At 48.9% G+C, this 14,521-nt stretch overlaps 2 protein-coding genes across 9 annotated transcripts in view; both read right to left on the reverse strand.

The window, feature by feature from the left end:
- The window catches only part of LOC119444336 (venom metalloproteinase antarease-like TtrivMP_A), a 1,295,510-nt gene that overhangs the window by 732,536 nt on the left and 548,453 nt on the right, over positions 1-14,521 (reverse strand). For 3 of the 8 annotated variants that reach the window (XM_049663284.1, XM_049663283.1, XM_049663282.1), the window contains exon 12: positions 2,154-2,214. The exons of 3 other annotated variants lie outside the window; for them this stretch is intronic. In XM_049663284.1, the coding sequence (XP_049519241.1) occupies positions 2,154-2,214 (61 nt within the window). Of the gene's footprint in view, positions 1-2,153; positions 2,286-2,373; positions 2,483-14,521 lie in introns of all 8 variants that reach the window. 2 more of the 8 variants (XM_049663287.1, XM_049663286.1) reach the window with 2 other exon arrangements.
- LOC119445424 (zinc metalloproteinase/disintegrin-like) overlaps positions 1-14,521 on the reverse strand; it is a 512,423-nt gene that overhangs the window by 494,271 nt on the left and 3,631 nt on the right. The gene's annotated exons all lie outside the window — the stretch shown is intronic.

Genomic DNA, 14,521 nt, shown 5'->3' on the forward strand with positions numbered 1-14,521 from the left:
AGGAATACACCTTTGACGTGCTCTACAAATCTGGCCGGATGCACCAAGATGCTGACTGTTTATCACGATACCCTGTCGACCCTCCCGACACCGCCGAACGTGATACCGGTGACTTCGTCATGGCTATTGAAGATCTAGCCAACATACGCGTTGAACAGCAAAGTGACGTCACGTTACGATCTATAATTGGCCGTCTGCATTCTCGTGAGCCCGACCCATCGCTTCGCCTGTTTGAGCTTCACGACGATATTCTTTATCGTCGTAGTACCACTCCCGACGGCCCAGAGCTTCAGCTTGTTCTCCCCAAGCATCTTCGTGCTACGGTTCTCAAAGAACTCCACGATGCTCCTACCGCTGGCCACCTTGGCGTATCTCGCACATACGATTGCGTGCGGCGCCGGTTTTCCTGGCCTGGTCTGTACCGATCAGTTCGACGCTACGTTGCTGCGTGTGGCCTTTGTCAGCGACGTAAACGGCCCTCGGGGTTGCCTGCAGGCCTTCTGTATCCTATTGACATACCCCAGGAGCCATTCTACCGCATCGGTCTTGACCTCCTTGGTCCATTTCCTACGTCTGCTTCAGGGAACAAGTGGATCGCAGTTGCGACTGACTACGCTACGCGTTTTGCCATCACGTGAGCTTTGCCGACTAGTTGCGCCACTGACGTCTCCGATTTCCTCCTTCATGACGTCATCCTTCGTCATGGTGCCCCTCGGCAACTGCTGACAGACCGAGGCCGCTACTTCTTGTCGAAAGTTGTCGATGACCTCCTTCGTTCCTGTTCTGTGGAGCACAAGCTCACTACTGCGTACCACCCGCAGACCAACGGGCTCACCGAAAGGCTGAACCGCACCTTAACCGATATGCTGTCGATGTACGTGTCTGACGATCATCGGGACTGCGACAGCGCTTTGCCATACGTCACGTTCGCGTACAACTCCTCCCGTCACGACACCGCAGGTTCTTCGCCATTTTACCTCCTGTATGGACACCACCCTGCATTGCCTTTTGACACGATCTCACCTGCTGTTCTACAACATACCACGGAGTATGCCCGCGATGCTGCCACGCGAGCCTATCTGGCACGTCAGATCGCTCATGAACGACTCTCCGACTCACAGTTATGCCAAAAGGACCGTTATGACCGCAGCCATAGGCACCTCTGCTTTTCTCCGGGATCTCTTGTGCTTCTCTGGACTCCTTCTCGACGCGTCGGTCTCTCCGAAAAACTTTTATCGCGTTACACCGGACCTTACAAGGTTCTACGGCAACTTAGTGACGTGACCTATGAGATCACCCCACTGAAAAGTTCTTCACCATCTACCCTGCGATCTCGTGACGTCGTGCACGTATCCCGACTGAAGCCGTACTTTTCCGTCACCTCCTCGTGTAATTAGTCTGCGCCGAGACGGCGCTCAGCCCGCCGGGGCGGTTAGATGTTACGGGCCGCCTCCTTGCATTAAGGAAGAAGACTATCGCCGGGGGACGCTGCGCGTGTTCAGCCATCTTGGCCATCTCTGCCAACAGTTCCCTGTTTATTCATCTTGTCCCGCTTTTATCTATTTGACACCCCGTCACAATATGTTTCGATTTCTAGTGCAAGTAATGTCCGCCTCTCTCGATGATCCATCTCAATGTCTAGAATTATCTGCTACCGGCGATTTTTCAAACTTCCGGTAAACTAAAGCATAATGCCGCCGTACGATGTCGCTTGGAACCACGAATGCCTCAAAGATTTACCGGTGGGGCAAATTAGTGTTTCCGATGTTTCTGCAAACATCCCACACACCATCGAATTTTTGATACACTGTTTGGCGTACACTAGAAATTATTTTGTACCAAACCACTCTGTTTGCGAAGCACCGGCAGCTAAGTAGTTGACACGCAAGTATCACTAGAGGGTTGCGCGCTTTTGTAGTTATAATAATCAAGATGACTTCTCGCGTTTTACAAGAAGTATGTCACCGATTATAGCCCAGAGGAAACAAAGTTCGCAAAGCTGCAGTGCTCGCTATACCTGCAATTTTATCCAGTTTTAATATTTATATTTGTTTATCGGATAGTGATGGTCGTATTCAAAATGTTTGACTGCCTTATCTTTAGTAAAATCACTGTTGATTTTATGGGTTAGAAAATAAAATGTCTGAGCTTACTTCACACGGATTCGTATGCTTTCTTCACTACACTTTGAAAGCCGGTATTCCTTTGTGCCTCCTTCGTAACCACCCATGAGATATCCTTCCGACCAAGGGCACTGCGGCGTGGTGTCATGTGGTGATCCCAGTCTGCGTTGTGATGGAACGAATTAATGTATTTTTTTTATTTTTACAAAGTATAAATCTGTTAACTCATTTGTAAGAAAAACAAACTTACAAATGTGCGAGTTCGTGAGCCATTGTTCTCACTCCAGAATAGGATGTAGGTATATCTTCGCCCATGCCGACACGGTCCTTACGGCACACACCACCCAAACATGCCAAGCCTATATAATTTATAATAAAAATTATTTTTGTTGTCTAGTCACATGTCTACGTAAGAAACTTCTTAAATAACAGCTTTAGTGAAATACAAATGCAAGGAGTTTAGGGCCGAAATGAAATAGAGAATCGATTTCCTTTTTTCAGGTTTCCAGACAAAGCTAGAGTATGAGTAGATTTGAGCTGAAAAACCGAAATCGCCTACAGGGTGACATGCCCAGAGGATCTATCTAAATAAAAAAAAATCTCGCAGTTTCGCCCGAAAGGCGAAGCATCAATTGCGATAGCAAATTAGTAGAGAGCTATTCGGAGTACGGATAGTAGTTTTATCGGCTGCATAAACTTGGACCCATTCGCTTACTAACTGAATTAACAAGCGTGTTGTCAGCGCGCACAAGTAAACAAGAATAGATCACACTGAATGCCCGAAGACAACCACTGTCAAAACGCTGGCAGCAAGCGCAGCAGCGAGCGAAGGTTCGTACGGTCTACCGCTTCAACGGAAACTGAGCGGCGGAATTCAGAGGGCATACAAAGGTCAGAGCCTTGTGGAGATCACTCTTAAAAGACGGTGTGGGCAACCGCCGTAGCCGGGCAAAGTACAAGCGCAGTTCTTGGCAGAGTAGAAGTTGCCCCCCCTCCCTCCCGCGCAGCCTTCCCGCTTTACTAATTTCGCGTGGGAGATTGAGTGGCTAGTTCCCCTTGCGCCCGGTTGCAAGATACGCATTTGATGCCGCTGCACAGCGTCGCCCGCCTCCCTCCCTTCCATACCCGCACGGCCTTTCGCGCGATGGACGTCGCGTTTGCTTTCGGCCGTGCGTTCGCTCTCCGTGATAGCGCCCGTCACCCACGCACTTTCACCCGCGCATACGGCGCGCGGCGACGATTTTATCGCCCTTGGACTTTATACAGAACGTCACGGCGACGGCGACGCCGACGGCAGAAATCCGCTTGAATTGCCCATATAATAGCTATCGCAGTAAAACAGATTTTGTAATTACTATTCAAATTTACTACAATAAAGAACAATTGTTTAAATGCCGCTGTTATTGATATTTGCTTGTACATTGCTTCACATTTCTCACTGTACTTATTCTTGTTCGAAAACAAATGTTCGATTGTCTTTGCGTTTACTGCTACCACATTATCGAATATCTTGCTTAAACTGGGTAAGCCAATTACCTTTCATGCATTTTAGGTTATAATTTTTAAAAACATTCTCAGTAACCATATATTAGCGTAGTTATAGCAGTATCGCTGTGTTCAAGATGTTTCTATCGTTTTGTTGTTGTAGAATGTTAACTTAGTACCATGACGCTCTGTTTCTATCAAATATTTAGTGATTGCACTCAATTGTTATTCACTATTAGGCAGTAAATATCATGAGGTATAATAACGCTTCACTGAACGGGAATATTTCTTGACGTCAATTCCTCAGTCTGCCCAATAAATACGCAAAACAACTTTTGTTTTTAGCGTTTGTGGTTGCTGGGCTTATGAGACCAATATTTAAAAAAGTCATTTTGAGATATAGTTTGGTGTTTCTACAAACAACGCCTCTACAATGAAATTACCTGCATAACGAAGGAATAATTCTGGCCAGATTCTATTCCGAACGGTGAGGTGCGCGACCTTTGCAACGAAGGGATTTGTATAATGAATGATTTCAGAAGCCCTAACCACTTCCTTTTAAATGTGGTTGACTCTAATTGCATTTAATGTTGTAAAACCGGCATGAGTACACCAATATAATGCAAGAAGAACAAACTGATTAACTCATTCAATAAGCAACTGCAGTGTACTCGTCCCCTCAATTCCTTAGTTTATATTTTAGTGAAAAGATGCCTATAAATATGCCACGTTGGTCGCTGTACGAACTAAGAGGCAGCATGAATCAAGTGTGTACTCGTACAGCATATTAAACAGAATAAAATGTGGGAATTAGCGTCCTCAATCTGCCCAACACATTATGATGAACGCGGCAGTGCTGGAGATCGGGATTAATTATGCCTTCTGGTGTCCCTTAACGCGTAGTTAAGACCAAGTACAGGGGCATTCTTGCATTCCATCGGCATAGGTAAGCACCTGTCGCGACCGGAAATCGAACCACCGCGGAGGCGACACGGCGATTATTGAGACAACATATAGCTGGGCGCAAAGTCATCGCCATCTGTTATTAGTGTGCAAACCAGGTGGTCAAAAGGGTCTAACTTATTGGGTTTCGAGGTACGGGAACATTTCCGAGTTCTCCTTTTTTGTAGTGAGTAAAATCATCATCATCATCAGCCTATATTTTATGTCCACTGCAGGACGAGGAGAGAGAGAGAGAGAGAAAAACATTTATTTAGACAATTCAGATCGTTGATCTTGAGGACGAGTGGGTGGTGTCCTCATTCCAGGACTCCACTGGCCATGGCTGCTCGACGTACTTGCTGGACGAGAGCTTGTTGTCCCGCCAGGGTATCGCCGGTCAGCTGTACCTCCCACCGCTCAAATGACGTGTTAGGCGTCTTTAAATGTTGAGGTTTGCCCCCGCACCCCCACGAGATGTGAAAGAGTGTAGGGCGTGTGTCGCCGCACCAGGGGCAGATGCCGCGATATGTTTGTGGGTATATTTTGCTGTATCTGTGTAGGTTTGGGAATGTGTTTGTTTGGATAAGTCTGAGGGCTATTGCCTCTTCAGTGCTGAGATTTTTGTGAGGGGGAGGATAAATCCTGCGGTTGAGTCGCTGGATTTCGAGTCGGTCGCAGTAATTTGATGGCAGGGGCACAAAGGTAAAGGGAGGGGATTGATAAGACGATTGGTTTTGCCCCGCTCGGTTAATTAGCGCTCTAGCTAAGGCGTTGGCCCTTTCGTTCCCCTCCAGTCCCGCGTGACCCGGCGTCCAAGTGATTTGATGGGTTTCTTGTAGCCTCGGGCCTAGAATTTGAGCCGCCAGCACCGGTGTTCGTCCGTTGGTAAAGTTTCGGCAGGCCTGTTGCGAGTCGGTAACGACATGAACTTCCCTGCCCACCCTGTCATGTTGTTTTATTACTAGCGCTGCGGCTATGGTCTCAGCCCTGACGGAGGCCGCGAGGGTTAAGGAGTTGTCTCTCCCGTTCACGGCGGCTACCGAGAAGAGGCCCCCTGCGGGGTACGCCGCCACGTCCACGTACTGTACGTACGGGTCACTCTTGAATTGTCGGCGCTGTCTGTTGACCCGCGCCTTGCGTCGTCCTTCGTGGAGTTCATGACTCATGTGCTTTGGTATGGGGTTCGCCGTGATCTTGCTTCTGACCTCGGGCGGGAGGATCGTTGCCCATCGAGGGCACGAAGCTCCGTGGCCGTGCCGGTCCGGTGGAGGATGGCTCTGCCCGCCACCGTGTTCTGTAGTCTGGCTTTTTGCGAAGCCATAACTGCGTCCGACAGCTCAGCGAAGGTGTTGTGGATGCCGAGAGCCGCTAACCTCTCGTTTGAGGTGGTAACAGGGAGACCCAGGGCCGTTTTGTACGCGCCTCTGATGATGGCATCGACTTGTTCTTGGTCGCGTTTGTTTAGCGAGTCGTAGTGATACGGCATGCTAAACGTTACTCTTCTGATCACCAGAGCCTGGACGAGGCGGAGCGTGTCCTCTTCTCGCATGCCCTTGCGGCTTCTTGTTATTCGTTTGATAATCCGCGAGATCTGGTTGGTGGTGGACCTTAGGGTTTGGATGGTGTGGGATGCTTTCAAGTTGCTCTGGATCCAAAAACCCAGAATCCTGGTCTTTTTGCTTTCCGTGATCTTGGGTCCTCTAGATAGAGTTCGATAGGGCCGGGTGACTTATAGATTCCTCCTCCGTGCACCCGTATCACCTCGGACTTCTCGGGCGCGCAACGCATCCCGCTCGCTGCCGCAAATTTCTTCATGGCCGTCGCGGCCTCCTGAAGGGTCGCCTCCTTTTGCGCGAGGGAGCCCTTGGTGGCCCAGAGCGTGATGTCGTCCGCGTATAGGGCGTAACCGAGGTTCGGGATCTTCCGCAGCTCTTTGGTCAGCGCTAGCATCGCGATGTTGAAGAGAATCGGGGAGACTATCGCCCCTTGCGGCGTTCCTTTGTTCGGCACGTCGATCGTATCCGATCGAGTATGGCCTATTCCGATGGTTGCCGTCCGGCCCGTCAGGAACGATTTGACGTAATTAAAGATGCGCTCTCCGCAGCTGATGTCGTTCAGTTCCTTGAGAATGGCCTCGTGAGAGATGTTATCGAAGGCCCCTTTCAGGTCGAGTGCGACCCTCCTGCAGGACGAGGGGATCTTCCTGGGATTTCCAATTACCCCTGTCTTGCGCTAGCGTATTCAAACTTGCACCTGCCGACTTTGCTGCGCTTCCGTTCTCTTGGTATCCATTCTGTAACCCTAATGGTCCACCGGTTACCCGTCCTACGCATTACATGTCCTCCCCAGCTCCATTTCTTCCGCTTTATGTCAACTAGACTATGGGCTATCCCCATTTTTTCTCTGATCCACACCACTCTCTTCCTGACTCTTAACGTTAGTCCTAAGATTTTTCGTTCCATCGCTCTTTGTGCGGTCCTTAACTTGTTCTCGAGCTTCTTTGTTAACATCCAAGTCTCTGCCCCATATGTTAGCACCGGTAGAATGCAATGATTGCACACTTTTATCTTCAACGACAGTGGTAAACTCCGAGTTAGGATTTCACAATGCCAGCCGTATGCACTCCAACCCAATTTTATTCTTCTGTAAATTTCTTTCTCATGATCAGGGTCCCCTGTGACTAATTGACCTAGATAAACGTACTCCTTTACAGACTCTACAGGTTGACTGGCGATCCTGAATCCTTGTTCCTTTGCCAGGCTATTTAACATTATCTTTGTCTTCTGCATATTCATCTTCAACTCACTTCTTACACTTTCTCGATTAAGGTCCTCATTCATTTGCTGTAATTCCTCTCCATTCTTGCTGAACAGGACAATGTCATCTGCAAACCGAAGGTTGCTGAGATATTCGCCGTTGATCCTTACTTCTAAGCCTTCCCAGTCTAAGAGCTTGAAAACTTCTTCTAAGCATGCAGTGAGTACCACTGGAGAGATTTTGTCTCCTTGCCTGACCCCTTTCTTGAAAGGTAACTTTCTACTTTTCTTGTGGAGAACCAAGGTAGCTGTGGAATCCTTGTAGATATTTGCCGAGATATTCACGTATGCCTCCTGTACTCCTTGATTACGCAATGCCTCTATGACTGCTGGTGTCTCAACTAAATCAAATGGATATTCATAATCCATGAAAACCATTAGAGAGGTTGATTGTACTCCGCACATTTCTCGATTACCTGATTAATGACATGGATATGATCCATCGTAGAATATCCCTTCCTGAAGCCAGCCTATTCTCTTGGTTGGCTGAAGTCAACTGTTGCCCTGATTCTATTGGAAATTACCTCTGTGAATATTTTATACAATACTGAAAGCAAGCTAACGGGTCTATAATTCAATTCTTTAACTGCAAAAGTACTAAAAGTTGGGCTAGTTGGTATCTATTCATCTTGTAACTGCAGCGCGCACACGAGAGCGCCTGTCTGTCACTTTCACCTTTTTATCCTCGTTTCTCGTGTGCGCGCTGCAGTTACAAGATCAATTCTTTAACGTCTCCCTTCATTTGAATTAGTATAATGTTGGCGTTCTTCCAGCTCTCTGGTACACTTGAAGTTGTGAGGCATTGCGTATAAAGGGTCGCAAGCTTTTCAAGCATGATATCTCCTCCATCTTTGAATAAATCTACTGTTATTCCATCTTCTCCAGCAGCTTTTCTCCTGGTCATGTCTTTCAAGGCCCTCCTAACTTCATCGCTAGTTATAGAAGGAGCCTCTTTATCCAGTTCATCACTATTTTGAATGAAAGTAGCTTGGCTGTTTTGGGTACTGTACAGGTCAGTATAGAATTGTTCCGCTGCTTTTACTATGTCTTCGAAATTGCTGATGATATTACCATGCTTATCTTTCAGTGCATACGTCTTGCCTTGCCCTATGCCAAGCTTTCTTCTTACTGATTTAATGATTCGTCCATATTTTACGGCTTCCCCAATCTTTCCCACGTACTTCAAATATCTCTTTCTTCTTGTTGATCAGTTTTGACAGTTCAGCGAATTCTATCTGATCTCTTGAGTTGGACACTTTCGTGTTTTGTCGTTTCTTTATTACGTCCTTTGTTTCTTGGGCGAGCTTACCTACTGGTTTCCTTGGTGCCTTACCTCCCACTTCAATTGCTGCTTCTGAGATCAACCTAGGTACAGTTTGATTCATTACCTCTATATTGTCTTTATCTTCATTTTCTAAAGCTGCATATTTGTTTGCGAGCACCAGCCTCAATTGGTCTGCTCTTACTCTTACTGCCTCTAGGTTGGACTGTTTCCTCTTGACTAATTTCACTCTTTCTCTCTTCAAATTGAGAGAAATCCTAGACCTCACTAACCTATGGTCACTGCACTTTACCTTACCTAACACTTCTACATCCTGCACTATGCTTGCCTCGGCAGAGAGTATGAGATCTATTTCATTCCTTGTTTCTCCATTAGGGCTTTTCCAGGTCCACTTCCTGTTGCTGCGCTTCCTGAGGAAGGTATTCATTATTCGGAGCCTATTCCTTCCCGCGAATTCTACTAACATCTCTCCTATTGCATTCCTAGAATCGATGCCATAGTTGCCAATTGCTTGCTCACCAACCTGTTTTTCCCGAATTTTGCATTGAAGTCGCTCATGACTACAGTATACCGAGTTTGCACCTTTTTCATTGCTAATTCAAGACCTTCACAAAACTGTTCTATTTCTTCATCATCGTGACTAGAGGTTGGGGCGTAGGCTTGTACTACCGTCATTTTGTACCTCCTATTCAGCTTTATTGCGACGACTGCTACCGTCTCATTAGTGCTGTAGAATTCATCAATGTTGCCGGCTATGTTGTTATGGACTAGAAATCCTACTCCGGATTCACTGTTATCTGGAAGACCTCTGTAGCAGAGGGCGTGACCGTTAGTCAGCACTGTGTAAGCCTCACCAGTTCTTCTAACCTCACTAAGGCCAATAATATCCCAGGCAATGCCTGATAATTCTTCAAATAGTCCGGCTAAGCTAGCCTCACTCGAGAGGGTGCGCATGTTGAACGTTGCCAGGTTCAGTTTCCATTGGCGGCCTGTCCGGACCCAGAGATTCTTAGCACCCTCTGCCACGTAGCAGGTCTGACCGCCGCCTTGGTCAGGTGCTCCGGGGCCGCTGTTGACTGAGGGCCATAGGTTAATTGTCGAAATCATGAGGGAGGTAGTGGCCTAATACTGCACCAGAGAGGCCAATTCCTGTTCTGGTGAGGGAGTGACTTTCATGAAGCTTAGTGGGCCTTCCTAGTTTTGTTGCACCTGAACTAGTATAGCCCAACTAGCTATCTGCAATACATTTTTTTCTTGCCGGTGTCAGGAACGTACCACTCCATGCCTGAAAATGTATTGGACTGCATTAGTATTCGAACTTACGACCTTAAGATTTGAGGCCATGTATTCTACCTCTGCTCCACGCCAAACACTAGTGAGTAAAATGTACTCAACGTTTTTGTTACGCGACAGCGGAATCATTGGGCCCTGTCTTTCATTCTGAATAACATTTAAAATACACAGAGGAAGCTTGAGGTAGCCCCGAGGGGGCCACCTCTCACACTCACTAGGCGGGCTCCTCATCACAGGAGCCCATTGGCGACCGCCGCGGCTTGTGCTCGGTCGACCAGGCCCGTCTGGCGCGCCAGGTCGGAGCAGCCAAACAGGGCTGCCTCCCAGTCCTCCCGCATGCGGTTTGGTTTTGGGGTGAAGTTTGGGGTTGATTGGCATGCCCACACCATGTGGAAGATATCTGAAGACTTCTCCGCACAGTGCGAGTATTTTCCTGCACAGGCAGGATCAAAGTGTTTTAAAACTGCCGGGCACAGGAATGGTTTGGTGTAAACGCGGAGGAGTGCGCGTTCCTCTGCTTTGTAAGGCCCTTACAGGGCTTTGGATAAATTGCGTGGCCGAATTAGTATAATTGAGTAATTTCTCGAAAAATGAGGGCCGGATTGGGTTCGGGATCCATTTCGGAAGGGTCTGAAGGCGTTGCCCGGAGAGTGAGCGTACGGCCAGCGGCGTGTGCCGTTTCGTTGCCTTCGAGGCCCATATGAGCAGGACCCTATACGATCGTTCGAGACGCGGGGTCCCCAAGGTAGTCGCTATATTGAAGGACGCGAGACGCAATTAGAGGAATGTACTGTTCAATATTTGTGCAGGCCCCTCTCGAGTCGGTGATTATGACGCGCGAGTCCTGGTCTGTGGCGGCTAGCGCGATGGTGACTTCCTCCGCATGTGTTATGTCTTCAGTTCTAAATGTTAGGCCATTCACCGCGACGTTTTACTGGACAACTGCGGCAGTGTACCACCCCCCCCCCCCCCCCCCCATGGTGATTCCCGGAGGCGTCCACGTCCACGTTGAATATTCCGCGTTTGTTCATATAGCGGCGGTCAAGTGCCTCCACCCGCGCAAGGCGCCTGCCACTGTGGTGATCACGTGTCATAGTGGTCGGAAGAGGCCGCACGTGCAGGGCGTATCTCCAGATTTCGGGGATGCGTACGCGCACTTCCGCCAGTGTTGGGTGCTGGATGTGTAGTCGGGCTAATAGACGGCGTCCCGACGGCGTTTTTGAAAGTTTTCTATATTGATTGGTCAAGTGTGCCTCACGGAGCTTCGCGAAAGTGTTTACCATCCTCAGGCCCATCAGGCGGTGATTGGACGTGCTTATCTGGTGATCGAAGGCATGCTTGTACATCTTCCTGAGAATCACCTCGAGTGCGTTCTCGTCATACTTGGGTAGGTGGAGGTAAGGAGTCGAGTAGAGGACTCGACTGGTCACGAATGCATGCGCCAGCCGCAAGGTGTCTTTGCACCGTACCTCCCCGCGTTTGTTGGAAACCCGGCGGACCATCCGGCCCACCTGGTCCCCCACCTTACGCAATTTGGATAAAAAGACCAAGCACTCGAATCTCATTGTGTTCGGGTATCGGGCCGCTGGCCAGGGATAATTCCATTTTGGTGGTGCACTTAGGCCACGAGCGCATGTGCAAAAATTCGGATTTGAATGAGGAGCACTGAATGCCGCAGCGGCGGGCGTAGGCGTCCACGATCACCGGCGCTTGCTGCAGGTTGGCCTCTGTCTCCAACCGATCCATGTTTGGCCCAGATGGTTATGTCGTCGGCGTACAGCGCATGCTGGACGCCATCAACCTTCTCCAGCTGAGCCGGAAGTTTCATCATGGCCAGATTGAAAAGTAATGGCGAGAGGACCGCGTCCTGTATGGTTCCTCGTGTTCCCAGTTGATGGCAGCCGTGTTTTTCGTCTTCAATTCGGTGAAAGATTGTCGATCCGAGAGAAATTACTTGATATAGTGCAATTTGTTATTTCCACAGTTGGTCTGGGAGAGATGTTGCAGGATAATTCCGTGTGTGACATTGCCGAATGCCCCCTGCAAGTCAAGGGCGAGTATTGCCTTATTTTTGAGGGGTTATTCGACAGGGTTGAGAATTTCTCGGTTGAGTTAAAGCAGAACAACCTGCGCGGAGTGGTTCGGGCGGAAACCAAACATGGTGTCTGCGAATGCATTTTGGTTTTCCAGAAACCTAGACATCCGCTCCGCACCATGGTCTCCATCAGCTTTCCCGCACAAGCCGTGAGGGAGATGGGGTGGAGGTTGTCGGTGCTTATGGCTTTGCCGGCTTTTGGAATTAAAGTTACCAGAGCGGTCTTCCATTCGATTGGGAGGGGTGACTCACCAAGCCAGATCCAGTTGATGAAACGAGGAGGGTGTCGTAGATGGGGTCCGGAAGATTGGCAAGCAGTTTCACGGTTATCTTGTCCCGGCCCGGTGCCGTTCCTCGTTTCATTTTAGCTAGGGCCGCCGTCAGGTCATGCAGCTAGAACGGCTGATCCAGCTCCGCGTTCTCTGACCCTGCAAACGAGTGCGCGGGCCCTCGGGGGTCCTGTTGAATGCAAAGGTACTGGTCGCGTAGTCTGTAGGCTAATTTTGAGGTATCTCCATCGAAGTTAGGAATAGCTCGTTGGAGATATTTTTGTGTTTCGGCGCGTGTTTGAGTCGGGTCAATTAGGGCGCGGAAGAGGTGCCACGTGCTCCGGCTAGGCATTTGTATGGCCGCCGTGTTGCAGCGGTCCACCGTGTTCGAGTGGGCGAGTAGGGCCGCGTACTCTGCCGTTCGCTGGGTGAGCTCGGCGATAAGAATTTTGAGCTTTCTATTATGCTTTTTGACGGCGCCATCCGCGGACGAGGCTGTGCCCCGCCTCCCAGAGAAGCAGAAGGTGGTTGTCCTCCTCCGGCGTTGCCTCTGATAGTTGAATTTGGGTTTCCGTCGAACGAAGGTGTGTAACCAATTCTTGTGCCCACGCGTGGTGTCCTTGTTCGTGGATTGAGGCCGAATTGATCTATATTTGCCGGAATTTATTCCAGTCAGGGAGCCGAGCTTGTGCGTGTGGTATTGCCAATTGTTTAGTCCTTACGGTGATAGTGATACGGCAGTGGTCACTACCGAGGGTTTCCTCGGTGTTGGCCCATTCTGCGTGTCTAATGTTTTAAATGCGAATGCATTTCTTAGTCGGGGCATGTCAGGCGTCTGTCGGTGTCCGCGCGCCGGCAGGTGTTATCTCTCCGCTATCACTCCCTCTCCCATAGCAACAGCTGCGGGCGCGCGCGCTTATCCTCGCCCCTAGCAACAGGAGCAAGTGGTGCGGGCGGAGTAGCGGAGAGTGAGTGGAGAGGAGGAGCGCGCTCTGGCGTGTGAGGGCGCTCGCATCGCGGGAACTCGATGCGAGCGCCCTCACACGCCAGAGGGCGCTCGCATCACAAGCTATAGAAGAGCGTAAAGAGGCATCTAGGGTTCATCGAGAAGCCAAAAAGTTGGGATTACAAGAAGAAGAGGTGCTCCTTAGATGGAATACATACAGAGAAAAGAAAAGGGTTGCGAGTGAGCTCGTGCAAGAGAAAATTAAATGCGCAAGTGAACGTTGGGTGCATAACATTCACAAAAGAGACAAAGGCGCCCCAAAAAGATTCTGGAACCATATAAAAGCACTCGGAGCTCCAACTAGAAACTCGCAAACGGCTATAAGGGATGAAGACGGTAACATCTATGAAGGCGATGATGCGCTGCGGTACATCACAGACGTTATCAGGCATAACTTCGGTACGAGAAGAAGTGTAGTTCAGACAACAGATCCAGCAACAACAGAGAGGCTTGAGAGACCAAAATTCAGCATAGAAAGCTTCTATTGGAAAAAGGCAGCAGAAAATGTCCCCAACAACACGGCAGCAGGACCCGATGAAATCCCAATACAGCTAATCAAAAACCTCGGTCCAAAAAGCAAGGCACTGCTGACTAATGCCATAGAGCAAGTGATTAGAACAAAGAATATTCCCGTTGGATGGCGTGAAAGCAAGATGAATCTCATCTACAAAGGCAAAGGAGATAAGGATAAGACGAGCTCGTACAGGCCAGTTACAGTAACGTCGGTGATATATAGAATGGCAATGCAAGCCATAAAATTAGAACTGTCGAAGTGGGTGGAGGAAAACGGTGTATTGGGGGAACTACAGAATGGGTTCAGGCCAGGCAGACGCTTAGAAGACAATATGTTTGTACTAACTCAGTGCATAGAGATTTCAGTAGCTCAGAAAATACCTTTATGGGTAGCATTTCTAGATATTAAAGGAGCTTATGACAACGTAGACAGGGAATTGTTGTGGGATATTCTTCAATACGAAGGCATAGATGACGATTTCGTGGAGCTGCTGAGGGAGATATATCGAGACAACCAAGTACAAGTGGCATGGGAAGGCCGAAAAGGAAATGAAATGGTGGGAATTCACCAAGGATTGAAGCAAGGATGCCCTCTGTCACCATTGTTGTTCACGCTTTACGTCAAGGGCATAGAAAGACGACTGGAAAACAGCGAATTAGGTTTTGATTTATCCTACATGCGTAATGGACAAATGGT

This window comes from Dermacentor silvarum, chromosome 3, assembly GCF_013339745.2.
Source record: "Dermacentor silvarum isolate Dsil-2018 chromosome 3, BIME_Dsil_1.4, whole genome shotgun sequence".
NCBI classification, from domain to species: domain Eukaryota; kingdom Metazoa; phylum Arthropoda; class Arachnida; order Ixodida; family Ixodidae; genus Dermacentor; species Dermacentor silvarum.